Below are 19,066 nucleotides of genomic sequence, written 5' to 3'. Positions count from 1 at the left end.
AGTGACGTGATCGCGCCGCGGCAGCCGTCCGATAGGCAGGAGTAGCCGAGGCGGCCGAGCGCATCGATCGGGCCGGGCGCCGCCATGTCGCTGCTGCTGCCGCGGGGCCGATGCGGAGCCGCCGCCCGGGGGCTGCTGCTGCCGCGGGGCTGGGTGAGTCGCGCCCGGTGCCCCGAGAGCCGCCGGCAGCGGGGCGGGACGGACGGGCGGGCGGGGGGCGCGGCACGGCACGGCACGGCACGGCACGGCAGGAGGAGACCCTGCGGAGCGCACCGCGGTGCCGGTGCCGAGCGGGTCGGTGGTGGCGGCGCGGGACAGCGCGGGGTGGCCGCGGGCAGAGCCCGGGAAGGACCGTCCCAGCCCCGCACGGCACACGCACCCCGGGACACCGCGCTCCGGCTCCGCTCCCTCGGGACAGCGCCCGGCAGCCGCCGAGAGCCATGGCAACGCCGCGTCCTGCGGCCCGCCGTACGGGAGTAACACACAGTGTTACTGCACAGAGTCACTGGGGTAGACGGACCTCTGAGGGGATCCAGCCCAACCTGTCACCGAGCCTCGCCTGGTCAGCCACACCATGGCACTGAGCCGCCGCCAGGCTTTCCTTAAACCCCTCCAGGGTCCGTGACTACACCGCCTTTCTGGGCAGCCCGTTCCAGTGTCTAATGACCCCTTCTGGGAAGAAATTCCGGCTGATGTCCAAACCGAGCCTCCCCTGGTGCAGCTCAGGAATATGCGCTCTCATCCTGTCACTTGTTGCCTGGAGGAAGAGGCCACTCCCAGGCTCCAGCCTCCTTTCAAGCAGTTGTGGAGAGTGATAAGGTCCCCTGAGCCTCCTTTCCTCCAGACTAAACACCCCCAGCTCCCTCAGCTGCTCCTCTTAAGCCTTGTGCTCCAGACCCTTCCCCAGCTGCACTGCCCTTCTCTGGACTCACTGCAGCACCTCAGTGTCTTTCTTGTGCTGAGGGACTCACAGCTGGACACAGGATTTGAGGTGTGGCCTCACCAGTGCTGAGCGCAGGCGGATTTTATGTTACACTGTGCAACTTAGTGTGGTGTTATGATACATGTCTGTTCCATGTGGCTTAAAATAAAAAGAGAATTGTGCATTTAACTTAAAGGCCATTGGGAAAATGCTCACACAAAGCTTACATTAACCAGCAAAAGGGCAAGTTGTTGTTTAGTATATGATGCCAGCATGTTTGTTATTAAGTAAATTACAATTTTGTTTGGTTTAGGTGTCAGGGAGCCATGTGTGTAACCAGTATGGAACATCAGATTCTTTGCCAGGGGAAAAAAAAGAGTTCCTGCAAAATGGACCAGACTTAGAAGATTTTGTCTCTGGAGATCTATCAGACAAGAGCACGTGGGCTGAATATAAAGGCAATTTAAAGCGTGAGAAAGGAGAAAGGTAATTGTGATTTCAGACAACTTTAGTTGCTTTCCTGCATGACCTTGCATGTTTAGTAATAACTACAAAATAAACACTATGTATCTTTATTAAATTCTTCGTTCCTGTGTTGCAAATTTAATGATTTTTCAAGAAAGGACAAATGTCATTAACTTCAAATCCATAACAAAATATGGAGACATAGTGGTATTTTCTCACTGAGTGCCAGTATTTAAATTACAAATATACATCAGTAGGTGAATGTGTTGAAAAAGTACTACTGGTAGAGAAAACCAAAAATGAAGACTTAAGTTAAAAAATGTTTAAACGCCCATGTTTCCAGTTATAAATTTGATCAGACTTGGTGATAGCTGTGTGACATCTGCTGCCATTAATTGTTTCAGTCTCCAGTGTGGCACTGTTGAATCTTACTGAAACAGTGAACAGTTTTAAACCTTTCAATGGTAACAATCCTATACTACTTGAATGTTGGAAGGATGAGGAACAGGGAAGAGAAGTCTGGTCTGGGCATGAGTGATGTTAACATTAATTGCTGAGTTGCATCACTTTTCAAGGGACCTTTCCTTGTTGGGATCTGTAACAAGTTAAAATAAATCTATGAAATGAATGAAACTTACCATGTAAGTAGTTTATTAATCTTTATGTTTGCTTGGTGTTACTCAGGCTGCATCTTCCTCCATGGCTGAAAACAAAGATTCCCATGGGAAAAAACTACAATAAACTGAAGAATACCTTGAGAAGTTTAAATCTTCATACGGTAAATCTGGCACCAGCCAAGTGTCCCTGTAGAAATAAGTCAGTTTTTACTTTATTTCTCTGTGGAGGACAGGTGGAAATCATGCTTTGCATGATCTTCAGTGCTAAAACCAAGTTCAGTGCTGAACGTTTTTGCTAGCAGTGAATTTTACCCCTAAAGGGTAAATCTAACAGATGTAGTGTTTTTCCTACTGTGATTTTAAATACTAGGGTTTACTACTTACATCATCAGAGATCAGAAGGTGCTATGTGCAAGTATTTTTAATGAAAACACACATTTTCAGAGTTACATACTTGATTTGCATGACAAGAAACTGTACAGATTTTATTAATTGTACTTTCCAGTGAAAAGCAGTGGGAATGCATGGATGGGCTTTTTTCTTTTTTGTTTTTTCAGACTAAGTTTGTGCTTCAATGAGTCACATACTTTGTGAACATTTTATCAGTTCTTAAATTTAAAATGTTAATGACAGTCTGTGCTAATTAATAAGACATTTACATGGTTGAGGAGGTTTTGCAGTTGTGAAGTAGAGAAGATGGTAATGGATGTCATGAAGGAATTATCTTCCTATCTGTTGTACTGACTTGTTATAAAACAGCAGTGAACTGTTAATCTCATTTATCACAGAAAGAATTATCTTTTGTTTGTAGGCTACTATAAAATAAATCAATAATGTAATAATTGTTTTCAAAAATAATATGGAAAAATACAGGTACAGTACAGCCTTTCACCTTCAGGTATGTGAAGAAGCACGTTGTCCCAACATTGGAGAATGCTGGGGAGGTGGAGAATATGCCACAGCTACAGCTACTATTATGGTAAGTCATTAACCATTTCTGAAGTGTTCTGTTAACATCTGAGCTGTTTGTAGTCTATTGTTGGATCTCTAGTGTAGTGGAGTGGTATAATTACAATAAATTTAGAGTAAAGCACTGTCCTAGTTTTTTTTGCTTAGTGTTGGGATTTATCTGATACAGCTTATGCAGCTGTTTCCCAGCTGAGCAACAGTGCTATGTACTGTGTAAAGGTAGGAATGTCTTTCATCTTCCAGCTGATGGGTGACACATGCACCAGAGGCTGCAGATTTTGTTCAGTAAAGACTGCAAAAAACCCTCCTCCACTGGATCCGCAGGAGCCTTACAACACCGCCAAGGCTATAGCAGAGTGGGGCTTGGACTACGTGGTGCTGACGTCTGTGGACAGAGACGGTGCGTACCTTGGCTCTCCTCACTGCACTCTGAGCTCACGTGTGTTACACGGAGTAAACACAGCCCTCCATCAACATTTGCCAGCACAGGAGGACTGTGCTAAAGGAGTCAACAGTGCTGGAACTTTGCAAAGTTCCTACATACTCTTAGTATTTCTCCATGTCGGGTAAAATACAACAGAAATTACACTGTTAGTAAACATCAATAAATACTACAATACTAAGGATTTTATAACTAATTTTTAGTAGAATGCATGTACATACACCATGTTCTATTACTTGGACAGCAAAAAGACAAGCATTCATATATGATACCATTTCAGAACTTCTTTCCAAACACTAAACCTAGAATATATTATATGTAACAAAAATGAAAGTTGCATTTTCCTAAGCTTGCAGTAGCTCATTTGTTGTGACACCATGTAGGTGGGGAAAGCCACTGTAAAAGCTGTTCAGTATGGTGGAAAGTCCAGGGGCTTAAAAGAGTGCTAATACACACTTTTCAGTTTTTTGTACAAACTGTTTCTCACACCAGAACCATAAATAGGTAGAGCCATTCTGTGCTCAGGGAAACAGGGAACCCAGAAACAGGTAAATCTCAACTCTGCCCTAGACGACAAGTTAGACTTTGTGCAGAGGCTTGGTAGGATATCTTTTGTAAACTCTTGGCATAAGTGATGAGATAAGACTCAGGTTTAACTGCTTTATTATTTTGCATTTAATTTTGCATGAATCTGATGGTTTTTTTTGCTTTGCAAATATGTAAATACATTTCTTGAACAAAAAGATTGACTGAATAATTGAAATGCTTCTAGATATGCCTGATGGTGGAGCGGAACACTTTGCAAAGACAGTCTTGCATCTGAAAGAAAGGTGTGTCATTAAAGTATTACTGTTATTGTTAAAGCTTTAGAATATGGTACTGCATGTAGGTCAAAACTCCTTTAGCTGGATTGTTCCAGGGGCCATGCAAATGCAAAAGTCTGCCTCTAGCTGGTCTGTGCCTCTTTTGTTTTCCCTTTCTTCATCTTTCTCATAGAATGGCCCCAAACTATTTTGAATTTGGTTGCATTTCCAGTTCATCTCGGGCTTCTTTAAAGCTAAGCACTGGATTCTTTCTTTGAACGGACAGCTGGTTGACCAGGAAATGAATACATTGTTCCAAAGTACGTTCATTCCTGAAGCGTGGGGCTGAAACACGGCAGTTAGGTAACACTGTCACCACATGACCAAAGGATTCTGGTTTCTCATTCAGCAGCGATCAGATTGTTTTTCATTTTCCCTCAATGGCCATTTCCAAATCTGCCATTGTATGTTCCTGCTTTCCCTGACTGTGCTGCCTTCACCCTGTGTTGGTGCCCTGTATGCCTTTTGACAGCACAGTTGTCTGCCTGCAGAATTCATTTGTATAACCTCATTTAAGTCTTTATCCAGTGTATCTTGAGACTTGAAAGGTTCCTGCAGTTTTCCCCACCTGCCTTCCTGAGCTGAAATCAGGCTCCTGGACACCAAGACATATTCTAGACTCAGAGTTGTCTTATTCCAGTAGCAGAATTATACCTCCTTTGCATTTTGGAGATATGATCTTAAAGAAAACATTGTGTGTTCAATTCCTGTTTTATTGATGTGAGCTGAAATACAACGAAAGCCAAATAATAAATACAAAAGCAATTCCAACAGTCTCTGAAACCATCACGTGCACTGTTTATACATGATTTTTTAATGTGTCTTTGTTGCAGGCTAACTTAACACGAGTTTATTTTACAAGTGTTTGCAGAAATGTGTTGGTTTAGAATTATCCTGAACTAACTTTGCTTTGCTTATTTAGCAACAGTGACACAGAATACAACAGGTGTGTTCCTTTTGTCTGTCCTTTTCAGGAATCCAAAAATCCTGGTGGAATGCCTAACTCCCGATTTCCGAGGGGACCTTAAAGCAGTAGAGAAAGTCGCCTTGTCGGGGCTGGATGTGTACGCACACAACGTGGAGACGGTGCCGGCGCTGCAGAGGTGAGCAGTGCCTCTGGGTGTGCGGGATAAGGGCCCGGGATGCGGGCCGAGATGTGGAGTGGGACCGGCATGCGGATCGGTACCAGGATGCGGGGTCGAGATGCGGAGTGGTACCAGGATGTGGAGCGGTGCCGGGGTGCGGTGCCGGGATGCGGTGCCGGGGTGCGGAGCGGTGCCGGGGTGCGGTGCCGGGATGCGGTGCCGGGGTGCGGTGCCGGGATGCGGTGCCGGGGTGCGGTGCCGGGATGCGGTGCCGGGGTGCGGTGCCGGGGTGCGGTGCCGGGATGCGGTGCCGGGATGCGGTGCCGGGGTGCGGTGCCGAGGTGCGGTGCCGGGGTGCGGTGCCGGGGTGCGGTGCCGAGGTGCGGTGCCGGGGTGCGGTGCCGGGATGCGAGCGGCCCCGCTCCCGGCCTGCCTCGCGCGGCGCCGCCTCGCCCGCCGGCGGCAGGGGGCGCGCACGGCCCGGGCCAGGGCCGGTGCTCCTCCGGGGCTGTGCCATCGCCGCCGGGCAGCTGCTCTGCGCCGCCGCTCCGGAGAAGTTGGCGGAACGCGCCTTTCCTGGCGTCTCTAACTTCTGTGTGCTCTTTCACGTGTTTCTCCCCCTTGTGCTGAAAATGTGCAAAGGAAGGTCCGCGACCCCCGAGCCAACTTTGAGCAGTCCATCCGTGTGCTGAAACACGCCAAAGAGGTCCAGCCCGGCATCATTTCCAAAACCTCCATTATGCTGGGGCTAGGCGAGACGGATGAACAAATATATTCCACAATGAAATGTAAGTTGGTGTTGAAATAGATGCCAGAATCCACAGGGATGAATTTTACTGAGTTGGAAAACAGTTGTAGGCATCCTTGTCTCTACATGTAAATCAGTTTGATGGTGCAGTTTTCTTATTCAGTTTGGCAGGTAAATCCATCTCATGTTGATTCCAGTGGAACTTACAACTGTTTTTGTGTAACTATATTAACATTATCTTTGCAATTCTTAAATAACAGTCTTGCAACATTGTTGCCTCATGCATTCCTTTTTAGAAATAGCAGATTGCTTAAATTATTTCAGTTTACTTAGATGCAAAAATGTTGTTGTCCTTGGAGCTGTAGCATGTTCTTACATTTTCATGTAAATATATTTTTAAGAGGAGAAAAAAACCTACTTGCAGTGGTAAGTGAATACAATACACTTCAAAGAAGCAGTTCATAAATCCTATGGCATTTCTCCCATATCCTTAAAAAATGTCTATCTGGTACTTCATTTTGTGTACAAACACATTTAGAATGCAGCTATTTAGTCTAGTTTTTCTGCAGCTGGACCAAAATATTACAGTTCCTGATTTTCCCATTTTTCCTTTGTAGAATTTCCTAGACACAACAGTATGAAATTTCAGATCTGGTGCCATTTGCCTTCAGGCCACTTTCACACATGTATAGAGATGCAAACTGTCACCCACCACATTCATTCAGTTACTCTAGTTTTGTTCCCCTTCCATCCTCTGGGAACAAGTAAAAGAGCATCTAAATGTGCTGGTATTGTCCCTTTTTCTTTACAGAGCCATATCAGTCTGAACAGAGATTCCAGGTTAACAGTGAGGGCAGTGCTGTAGTCAAAACACTGCCTTTTCTTCCTATGTAATGTGAGACAAGTAGCCAGAAAATATATGGGTAAATTCATGCTAACTCTGATTCTTCAGCCATCCCTTTGTTCCAGAAACACCCTTCTCTGGCAGTGAACATAATTCTTCAGGCCAGCTGACCATGAAGTGTGTGGGTTTCCCTCTGTAAATAGATCACCTGAGCTCATTTGCTGTTTATTGATTCTAGTATATACTCCAGCTGTAAAGACAAGGTTTATGAGATTCTGCAGGCATCAAAACATTCTACGTACATTCTAAGTGCGTAGAACTAGCCATTTCCCCTGATTTATGGCACGAGAACTGTCCGTATCTTTTCGGCATGAAGTCTCTTGAAACCATGAATTGCCCTGTGTGTGGGCATGTACCCATCTTTTATCAAAGGAAGGCTCTGACTTGAAGGCACCATGGAAAGCAGCAAGAGACAAGAGCATGTCATCTCTGCAGTGAGACACGACTGCAGTGAGTGCAGCACCAGGGGAGTCTCTGTAGCTCTAAGCTGCATAGCTCAAGCCCAGCAGCAGTGTGGGCTCAGTGCGAGGCATGTGGTGACTGCGAATGGAGGCTGCAAGTTCCCTTCACTGCGAGCAGGATGGAGCCCTGAAGGGGGTCACTGCAGTGTGACCCTTGTTCAGATTTGGAATGAAGGCATTTTCTAGTTGCTGACAATCCCTTGTGATTCTTCTGCCACTAACAAGGAATTTTGTTTTTACAGTATTGCGGGAAGCAGATGTAGATTGTTTGACCCTAGGACAGTATATGCAACCAACAAAACGTCACCTAAAGGTAAAAGTGACTTTAATTTACCGGCAGTTATGGTCTGTAGCTTGCACAGTCATCCTTACTCTAACTGCAGATGTTGGGAAAATTTTCCTTCCTTGTTTAGCCTGACAGTGATTATCTATTGTGGACTCTTCACCAAAAATGACCTCAGCCATCTAACCCCTTCCATCTTCTGCAGACTTCCCAGTGCTAGTTTCTACTGTTAGCCAGGAAGACAGCTGGAGCTGAGGCATGATTCTGGAAAACAAGAGCTTCAGTGTATGTCTCAAACATAATAAGTGAACTGTCTTATAGGCTCTCCCTTAATGGAGACTTAGCTGGGAAATTTACCATTTTCTCCTTCTGCGATCTGTCCAGAACTTTGCTCTGTTCTGTTCCTGTGTTTCACTGAAATAACTATTAGTGAAGAGATTTGTAGGACTATTGTGGGTTTTCACTAACTTGGACAGAAAAAAAGGCTTGCTTGAAAGGACCATTCAGAAACAGAGTGAAGAAAATGATAAAGCAACAACTAGAAATTAAATTCTGAACTTTTCAGCTAAATATGAAAAAAAAACCCCAAACATTATTTTGGTGGAAAGCAGAGCAAAAATGCAGTTTGTGACTTCACTGATGAAAGCTTTGGAGTGAAAAATTTTGAACTTGCAATATAACTATATTTCATTTCACTGTATGCTAGCTATAGCCATTTCCTTTGCATTAATACCTGAGCAAAATTAATTCTTTTCCCCCAGGTTGAGGAGTACATAACTCCTGAAAAGTTTAAGTACTGGGAAAAAGTAGGAAATGACCTTGGATTCCATTACACTGCTAGCGGGCCTTTAGTGCGTTCTTCCTATAAAGCAGGTAAATTACTGAGAGGCATTGCATTATTTAGCAGGTAACGTTTTATTATACAAAACTAAAATGGTGAAGTAATGGGATACAAAGCTCACCTTAGCTCAAGGACACCTCATATAGTCATCCTTTTTTTAATATTAATTACACTGTCTCCTATAGGTCATCCAAATGCATCAGTATGACAGAATTAGTATTTGTACAATTGCAGTGCTGCTTAAATGAATTTTTTTGCCAAACCTATTCTGTACTATACCTAATGTGTGAGGCAGAATAAAGGGTACCAAGTTTGCAAGTTTTCCTTCACATTCTGCCCCTCAAATGCTTCTAGGTTCAACAGGGCCCTTGGTTGCTTGTGATGCAGTTTTGTTGCTTTAGGCAGAATTTATTTACAGTGCTTTAGAAATAATTAGAGACTTACAGCAGTGCTTTTTCTGACAAAGTACTGGGTATTAAGTAGCAGCTGATATTAATGGAACAGTTGTATAGGTACAACATCCTGCTTTTTCCTAAGCAGAGAGCAGACTCAACTCATCTGATACTCAAGTTGCTGATACTTTACAAAGCAAGAATTCAATTTTAATAAAATCAATTCACTTTTGCCTGTTGGAAAGCACAAAGCAATAGAGCTATTTTATAAAACTGGACATGAGGAAAATCAGGATTTGGGGAGTGGAGGGGTTGTTTGTTGGGATTATTGTTTTGGGGATTTTTTTAGGTCCCTGATGTATGTATTGAAAAAGCTGTTATATAGAATTGAATTCCTATAAAATAACTGGTAAAAACAATTGTATTGTAGAAGAGAACACCCATATGAAATAAGAATGTATTCTTTTGCCTTATTTTATTGGGATACCTGCAAATCATTTTGGTGTTCATTTTTTTCTTTTAATTAGGTGAATTCTTCTTGAAGAACTTAGTAGAAAAAAGAAAGACAAAAGCCATCTGAAAATGGGAGTGAACCTATTTGAAGCAGCCAGTTTTAAGGATCCTTTTTTCAGTGCATAATTATACTCAGTTCCAGAAATGGAGAAGACCAGATGGTGGCTATATGAAGTATAATCTTACTATCTTCCCAGAACACTTTTTTCTCACCAAACCACATTATTTTACCTCATTCCTCTTGGCAAGACTACAACAACAGAATACTTCTAGTGTTCAGCAAAAAGACAGAACTGATTTTGAAAGAGTGATGGAACTGAGGTGGAAGAAATAAATGTAAGCTGGGAACAAAGGTTGGACAAATTTATAGGTCTGATATGACAATCAGCATTGCTGCAGCTAATACCTGTGAAGGTGCTGATAGTAATTTGAAAGGTACTGATACTTTGGTGTCTCTTACTATTATGTAAGCTTGCAGGGGCTCTGGGAACTATAGGAGTTCTAAAGAAAGGCTGTGTACATGACAATGCACCAGATTAGGGCTATCTTGAACCACACCAGAGAAAGGGTAGTGATACTCCTTCAAAAGATGGTATCTCTTACCTGCATCTTGAGGAAATGAGCTGTACCATTCTCATAGCTAAAGCTTTTCCAGAGCTTGTGTGTCTTGATATGTGAGCCTTGGTATATACAAGCTGTCAAGCTGAAGAAAACAGAATGCTTTCTGGTAGGACAATTGCCCTTGTGTAGAGACCATTAATTTAAACTATTTGGAAAATCAGAGTTGGTGTAAGAGCATAAATGGAGCTACCCCTAATTTGTGTACATGATTAGCATGTAGCTACTGAGCTGCACAGATGCTTCTTTAGTACAGAGTTTGCAGAACTGCTGCTATTGTGCTCCTATTGCATGGCTATTGTCTTGTTGTTAAAGGAAAGGTGAAAGCCCAGTGGCTGTGTTTGGTGGGTCTGGTTACCTGCCCCTTGAGGCTTGGTTTGGCTGGCAAATCTGATTGCAGAGAGGTGAACTACATTGTGGGTGAAACGTGAAATCCACTGCATATTACACAAAGCTCAAGCAGAAATAAAAAAATACGGTACATTAACAGCTCTATTTACCTCTCTTTACAGCAATAAAACTGATGATTGTCTCTCCCCAATGCTTAGATATGGACATTAGATACCATCTCTGAACTGGCTTCACATGTATCTTTGTGAAGTTATTTGGGAAACATTCCAGGACTTTGCTATCTGGTCCTGAACTTTCACGATGCAGGTAATTCTATGACTGGCTCTAGTACTTTTCTAAACTACTGTAATCTGTAGGGGAGTGGACCCTGCACACCCCCTCAACTCAGCAGGATGACAGAAGGAAGACAGCTACCTAACAACTAATATATAGGAGAAACTTGTATGAACAACAAAAATAAAGATTATACCCAGGGCCAGTGATGCACAGTTGACAACAAAATGAAGTACACCCATATTAAAACACTATGAAGACAAAACTTGAACCAAGAAGAAATGTGCTAATTCACTAGTAACGGGAAGAGAAATGTAAGGAACAAAGGGGAAGAAGAGATAAACAAAAGAATATCTACTTTGTAAGGGCAAAGAGACAGGCATGGCTGCTTTTTTAAAATAAACAATATTTATAATAAATTTAAAACTAAATTAAAAAATCTGATTGCTAGTCATGGAAAGCCCAAGTATACTTTGAGCCAAAAATGCCCTACTTCAGCTGAAGTACACTTGAATACTAGAGCAGGGAAAGGTTATTCATTGCAAGGAAATTCAATACTCCCTCTGCTGCAGCAGATAGAGAGGGTTGCAGCATCAACTCCAGGATACCCACACGCTTAACAGCTGCTACCCTTCATTAGAGGTCCTCCTGTAAAGAATGGTTTTGACTTGCCTGCAGACCAGATTTAACAGAATATGACTGCAGCTTCTGCCAAATTACTGCTCTTTCAGTGTATCAAAACAAGAAATATTAAAAAAAAGGAATTCTGAGCCATACAGGCATTACCAAACTGGAACAAGAAAACATTGCACAATGACTTCTTTACAATGAGAGAAATAATGCTGCAGTATTACTTCATGATAAAATTATCTGCTGGGTGGTTCAGAAGATGATCTCATGCTCTCACAGAACTGTCTGACAGCTGTCTGGTACCAAGTGTCAAAAGTTGCACAAGCTTTTCTAGCTGTGTGTTTTGCTGTGGTTTCTAGCGAAAGGGTCACACTTTGACATCATAGACTGGAGAGGGTCTTTGCCTGGCTTTTTTTAACAGTGTTTGAGGACAAGCCCTGCAGTTCTTTTCCTAGTTACAAATTACTGCTTTTACAGCCATCTTACTTCCCCTATTGCCCATTCAGGTTTTCCATAACTATGTGTTCAAGCACGTAGTTTAAAACTCTCACAGACATACATCCTCCTAATTCAGCTCAGGTTTCATGACTCTGTTTTGTTAAATTTCATGTTTGGTGACATTTTCTTTTTTGTATGTCAGTCACATCATTCTGTCAGTTTGTTCCACAAAGCAGCTATAAAATATTTTAAGAAACATTAATCATCCTTGCAACCAGGAAAACATCAAACTTTGGGAATAAGATTTAAAGTTGACACAGACACATTAAAAGAATGGTCTTTTTTAGCATCATCACATCAATCTACTACACTGTCTGAAACATAATTAAATGTTATTCACAGAGAATTGTTGCATCTTCCAGTAACTTCAAGTCCTTAGGTGAACTCAACACTCTGGTTTTATTGATTTAAAACCAGCTTTAAAATTTTTCCTACTTGATGAATAATTAATATTGGTGTCCATTTCAAAAGGAAGTGGCAAGTATTTATGCAATAAGTATATATGCATAAATGCATAAAATACCAGTATTTTTACTGGTAACTTATTGCAGATGTTCATCTTGGATCAGAAATTTTACCTTGACATAGCAAAAGCATAAATTTTAGCTTGACTCCAGCACTCCATTATGCTGATCTCCATTATGCTTTCCTGCATTGTTTTACAATTAAATTCCAAGTTTAGCTGTTGAACAACATTATAGCAAGAACCTCAAATGAGAAGTGTAAACTTTTTGGCCAGTACAAAATCTCACCCTTAACTACTACTATAGTTACTAGTCTTGGCAAAAAATATGTGTTCTACTCACTTGGAATATTCTTGGCTATGGTATTCTTGGAACCAGACTAGTTTTAGCTTTACTAAAACTTGAGCACACATACATGGAAGAAAACCAGTACACCTTGCCGGGCACTTAAAATTTGTCCATGTACATCTTGGGTAAGACCCAATTTATGCAGTCTGTATCATACTACTAGATTTGTATTAAATCTGGATTTGCGTCAGCTGTTGTAGTCACATTTTTGCACTGTAAAGCAGTGTTATGGATTGCATTTGAAGAACCCCATAAAAAGAATTTTGTGTCACAGGAGTCCATTGGTCACATCATACAATTCTCATCCAAAATTACATGCTGTAACATCCATACACAAAGACTTGATAGCATTAAACCCCATCTCTTATGAGCACTACTCAAGCCTTCAAAACAGGACTACAGGTCATCTCCAGTTCTTCCCTGACAACTCCGCTCTGAAGATGATGGCTTATGATTCACAGTGCTGCACAAGCTTCTGAAGCTCTTGCTTTTGGTCTGTGGTACGGTTCTCTGGCATATATGCAAGGTGTTTACTGCTGTATCCTGAAGGAATGCCCCACTGGATTCATCCCACTATCCCAGTTCTCCCACTAAAAGAATGCAGCCACCAAGAAAGCTGACTCTAAGAAAGCAAGGGAAATGCCAGCACTAGTTTTACCTCATCGCTCTTCAGAAAGGATATGTTGCTCCCCCTTGTCTTGGTTTGAAAACAAACCAATGGGAGATCACAAGTCAAGATTGAAATTAAAAATAAGCGAAATAATACAAGGAAAAGCACTGACAAAGTCAGATACAACCTAACACCCTGTTAGGGTGGTAGTAGCAGTCCAACTGAAGTAGTCCAGTTGAAGCAGTGATCCTGTGAAGGTCTAGTCTCCAGCTGAAGATCCAGTGGTAGCTCTGGTCCTCTGGGAACCCAGTAGACAGGGCTAGCTCAGGCAGTTCCAGGGCCAGGTTATATTCAGGTGGGAACACCTGGCTCCTCCCTCCTCGGCAGAGCATCTCACAATGGGATGAGATAAGTCCATGAGTCACACGGTGGGTCCCTGATGGCCCATTGCCTGTCATGTGGGGTGGGTCATTAGCAAGTGATAATAGCTAAGGATGGCCCATTGCCTGTCATCCGGAGTGGGTGATAGCAGCTAATGGCCCACAGCTGGTGGTAATAGAATACTTAACTACATCAATATTGCAACCTAGGACATTATCCACCCCTTATTCTATTACCATCTACACAGTTCTCACTCAAGATAAGGTCCCCTTGTGGTACACAACAGGTTTCCCCATCTGCCTTCATCACCCACCAAGTATAACCAGGTCCTTGGGCAAAAACCACTCCACGGATGGGTTTGCCTTTGCCTGAGGTGGGACTAATCCAAACAGTCTTTCCTAAAAAACCTCTTACGTGTACCACAGGGACTTTATCTCCATCCACTGTGTGCAAAGGTTCGGACTCGGCAGGACCGGCTCGATTGATAGAACCCCTTGTGTTAACCATCCAGGTGGCCTTTGCTAAGTTCAGTTCCCAATTTTTGAAGGTTCCCCCGCCAAGTGCCTTTAAAGTTGTCTTAAGTATTCCGTTGCAACGTTCAACTTTCCCAGCAGCTGGTGCATGATAGGGGATGTGGTATATCCATTCAATTCCGTGTTCTCTAGCCCAGGTGCTTATGAGGCCATTCTTGAAATGGGTTCCATTGTCAGACTCGATTCTCTCAGGGGTACCATGTCTCCACAGGACTTGCTTTTCCAGACCCAAGATAGTGTTCCGGGCAGTAGCATGAGGCACAGGGTAGGTCTCTAACCATCCTGTGGTTGCTTCCACCATGGTCAACACGTAGCGCTTTCCTTGGCGGGTTTGGGGAAGTGTGATGTAGTCAACTTGCCATACTTCCCCATACCTGTACTTCGACCATCGTCCACCATACCACAGAGGCTTCACCCGCTTGGCCTGTTTGATTGCAGCGCAAGTCTCACAGCTGTGGATGACCTGTGAGATGGTGTCCATGGTCAAGTCCACCCCTCGGTCACGAGCCCACCTGTATGTCGCATCTCTCCCTTGATGACCAGAGGCATCATGGGCCCAACGAGCTAGAAATAATTCTCCTTTGTGCTGCCAGTCCAGATCCACCTGTGACACTTCCACCTTGGCAGCTCGGTCCACCTGCTCGTTGTTACGATGCTCTTCATTAGCCCGACTCTTAGGTACATGTGCATCCACATGTCGAACTTTCACGGTCAGCTTTTCTGCCCGGGCGGCGATGTCCTGCCAAATCTCAGCGGCCCAGATGGGTTTTCCTCTGCGCTGCCAGTTAGCCTTTCTCCAGCGATCTAACCATCCCCACAGTGCATTGGCTACCATCCAAGAGTCGGTGTAGAGATAAAGCCTTGGCCATTTCTCTCGTTCGGCAATATCCAAAGCCAGTTGGATGGCTTTAAGCTCTGCGACCTGGCTCGATCCACCTTGTCCCTCAGTAGCCTGTACAGCTTGTCGTGTGGGGCTCCATACTGCAGCTTTCCATTTCCGATCTGCGCCTACAATTCGGCAGGAACCATCGGTGAAGAGGGCATAGCGTCTTTCACTCTCCGGCAGCTCGTTATACGGGGTGCTTCCTCAGCACGTGCTACTTGCTCCTCTGCTTCTTCTGAAGATAATTTAAAAGTCTCACCTTCAGGCCAGTTTGTTATAATTTCCAGAATCCCAGGGCGATTTGGGTTTCCAATACGGGCGCGCTGTGTGATGAGGGCAATCCATTTGCTCCACGTAGCATCAGTGGCATGGTGGGTAGAGGGAACCCTTCCCTTGAACATCCACCCCAGCACTGGCAGTCGGGGTGCAAGGAGAAGTTGTGTTTCTGTGCCGATCACCTCTGAGGCGGCTTGGACTCCTTCGTAAGCTGCCAAGATTTCTTTCTCGGTGGGAGTGTAGTTGACTTCAGACCCTCTGTAACTTCGACTCCAGAATCCCAGTGGTTGACCTCGGGTCTCGCCAGGCACCTTCTGCCAAAGGCTCCAGGACAGACCATGGCTCCCGGCTGCAGAGTAAAGCACATTCTTTACCTCTGGTCCTGTCCTGACTGGTCCCAGGGCTACCGCATGAGCGATCTCCTGTTTGATCTGGGTGAAGGCTTGCTGCTGTTCAGGGCCCCAGTGGAAATCGTTCTTCTTGCGGGTTATGAGGTAGAGAGGACTCACAATCTGGCTGTACTCAGGGATGTGCATTCTCCAAAAGCCTATGGCGCCTAGGAAGGCTTGTGTCTCCTTCTTGTTGGTTGGTGGAGACATCGCGATGATCTTATTGATGACCTCAGAAGGAGTCTGACGCCGTCCGTCTTGCCACTTTACTCCCAGGAACTGGATCTCTCGGGCAGGTCCCTTGACTTTGCTCTTCTTGATGGCGAAACCGGCTTCCAGGAGAATTTTGATGATTTTCTCTCCTTTCCCAAATACTTCCATTGCTGTGTCCCCCCACACAATGATGTCATCAATATACTGCAGATGTTCTGGAGCCTCACCCTTTTCCAGTGCAGCCTGGATCAGTCCATGGCAGATGGTGGGACTGTGCTTCCACCCCTGGGGCAGTCGGTTCCATGTGTACTGCACACCTCTCCAGGTGAAAGCAAACTGAGGCCTGCACTCTGCTGCCAGTGGAATGGAGAAAAAGGCATTGGCAATATCAATGGTCGCATACCACTTTGCTGCCTTGGATTCCAGCTCATACTGAAGTTCCAACATGTCCGGTACAGCAGCACTCAGTGGTGGTGTGACTTCATTCAGGCCACGGTAATCCACCGTCAGTCTCCATTCTTCACTGGACTTACGCACCGGCCATATGGGGCTGTTAAAGGGTGAGTGAGCCTTGCTGACCACCCCTTGGCTCTCCAGATCCCGAATCATCTTATGGATGGGGCCACAGAGTCTCTGTCAGTGCGGTATTGCCGGCGATGCACTGTTGCTGTAGCAATTGGTACCCGCTGTTCTTCAATTCTCAGTAGTCCTACAGCAGACGGGTTATCTGAGAGACCGGGCAGGGTATTCAGTTGTCTTATGTCTTCTGTCTCTACAGCTGCTATCCCAAAAGCCCAGCGATGTCCCTTTGGGTCCTTGAAATATCCACTCCTGAGATAATCTATGCCGAGGATGCATGGGGCGTCTGGACCAGTTACAATGGGGTGTTTCTGCCACTCATTCCCAGTTAAACTCACTTCAGCTTCCAGTACAGTCAGCTGCTGGGATCCTCCTGTCACCCCAGAAATAGAAATGGATTCGGTCCCCACATACCTGGATGGCATCAGGGTGCACTGAGCGCCGGTGTCAACCAAAGCCGTGTATCTTTGTGGGTCAGACGTGCCAGGCCATCGGATCCACACAGTCCAATAGATCCGATTGTCCCTTTCCTCTACCTGGCTAGAGGCAGGGCTCCTCTAATCCTGTTTTTGGTGCACGATGTTCTTCTCCTGTAAATGTGTTCCTGAGGTCCCTTCAAGAGGATCAGTCATATTATCACTTCCATTCTGTCGCGGGTTCTGTCCACAAGAGACTGGGGCAGTGTTGTACCTAGATGAGCCTCCTGAAGTGGATGTTTCTGTTTTCAATTCACGTACCCGGGCTGCTAAGGAGGAGGTGGGTTTCCTATCCCACTTTCTCATGTCTTCCCCATGCTCCTGAAGGAAAAACCAGAGGTCACGTCGCGGGGTTTGTCTTCTTTCCTTGGCTGGGGGACGTCTGCTCCTGATGGCAGAGACTCGGGTTGGTTTCGGTGTGGCATGGAAAAATCCTTCTTTGAGCTCTTTCCTTAGTTTCTGATTCTCTTCAATCAAGCTCCGGACTTGCTCGGCCAGGTTTGTTTCCACTGATGAGACCTGGGTACGTAGTGGAGCGGTGACAGTGTCCTCATAAATTCTCAGTTTGTTTGCTAACACGCCCACCTGGTCTTCGCCTTCCCTCCACTGCAGTGTTGCCAGGTAACGAGAGTATATCTCTGGTCCGAGCCGCGCGAATCTTAGCCACATTTGTGAAGTGCACTGGACGTTATCTGGGCTCTTGGGGAATCTCTCGTTGTCCGAGAAAATGATCTCTAGTACAGCCAATTCCCTCAGGCATCGGATACCTTGTTCTATTGTGTTCCATTTTCTCTGGTGCATCTGGAGGTCTTCTTTGCAGAGGTATCTGTCCCGTACACTCGCCAGCAATCGCCGCCAGAGGCTGAGAGTTTCCTGGGTTTTCCCAATCCCCTGGTCAATAACCACATCCTGGGACAGGGATCCCAGTTGCCTGGCCTCACTTCCATCCAGAATGGTGTCATTAGCGGCGGCATCCCAGATGCGGAGCAGCCAGGTTAAGATGGACTCATTTGCCTGCCGGGTGAATTCCCTCCGTAGGTCACGCAGCTCCCCCAGGGATAGAGAGCGAGTGATGATCTCCGGCTCTGTCTCTTCTGCTTGGTGAGATGGTCCTGCCGCATCCCCATCAGTCGCTATGCGGACTGATTTGCTCTTTGATTTCTTTTTCTGGACGGGGGCAACTGCTACGGGCTTCGGCTGTTCTGATTTGCTTTGTTTCTCCTCCTCAAGAAGACAAAATATTGTTCTGATCTTCAGCATGAGGTACACGGTGCTGGTCGCAGAGAAAAAGGAAAACAGAACTAACAAAAAGATTATGCCATCCTTAGCATCCAGAGAGAACTCAATATTGTCAAAGACGGCTGTGCCTGGCCTGAAATGCTGGAAGAAACCACTCTCTCCTCCTAGCCCCAGAGGGTGGGTGCGATTGCTGAGGAGGTCCCAGACGTAGCAGCTCAGGTTAGGCCAGGCAGACAAAGTCGAGTATATATAATGAATGGCATTCACCGACTCACAGGTTACCAACCAATAGGCATAATAAACCAAAAGAGCAATTCTCATGCCATTCCCTGGTCGCAACAGGAGCAATACGATGGGCAGATAGTTTCCCATTTGAGGAAAAATATAGAGAGTGAGATACAGTACCCATATAGATAAGCTGAGCATCATGGTGGTAGGATTTCTGAGTTTCCCCAGGTCATGCCCCACATTGGGCGCCAAAATATGTATTGGTTTTGAAACAAACCAGTGGGAGATCACAAGTCAAGATTGAAAGTAAAAATAAGTGAAATAATACCAGGAAAAGCACTGACAAAGTCAGATACAACCTGACATCCTGTTAGGGTGGTGGTAGCAGTCCAACTGAAGTAGTTCAGTTCAAGCGGTGATCCTGTGAAGATCTGGTCTCCAGCTGAAGGTCCAGTGGTAGTTCTTGTCCTCTGGGAACCCAGTAGACAGGGCTAGCTCAGGCAGTTCCAAGGCCAGGTTATATCCAGGTGGGAACACCTGGCTCCTCCCTCCTGGGCAGAGCATCTCACAAT

The 19,066-nt window shown here is 45.0% G+C and overlaps 1 protein-coding gene across 1 annotated transcript; it reads left to right on the top strand.

Annotated features, from left to right (window-relative positions):
* Nucleotide 1: 1 nt before the first annotated feature.
* Nucleotides 2-10,610, top strand: LIAS (lipoic acid synthetase). The gene is made up of 11 exons (XM_085059129.1): nucleotides 2-153; nucleotides 1,236-1,408; nucleotides 2,072-2,165; nucleotides 2,903-2,983; nucleotides 3,217-3,373; nucleotides 4,188-4,245; nucleotides 5,253-5,381; nucleotides 6,006-6,151; nucleotides 7,719-7,789; nucleotides 8,521-8,632; nucleotides 9,520-10,610. The coding sequence occupies exons 1-11, from the start codon at nucleotides 85-87 to the stop codon at nucleotides 9,570-9,572; spliced, it is 1,143 nt and encodes a 380-aa protein (XP_084915255.1). The 5' UTR covers nucleotides 2-84; the 3' UTR covers nucleotides 9,573-10,610.
* The last annotated feature ends 8,456 nt before the right edge of the window (nucleotides 10,611-19,066 follow it).

This window comes from Lichenostomus cassidix, chromosome 4 (genome assembly GCF_008360975.1).
Source record: "Lichenostomus cassidix isolate B80296 chromosome 4, HeHo_3.0, whole genome shotgun sequence".
NCBI classification, from domain to species: Eukaryota; Metazoa; Chordata; class Aves; order Passeriformes; family Meliphagidae; genus Lichenostomus; species Lichenostomus cassidix.
Note: the sequence above shows the minus strand (reverse complement) of the source record. Positions and strands in the feature narration are given on the sequence as shown.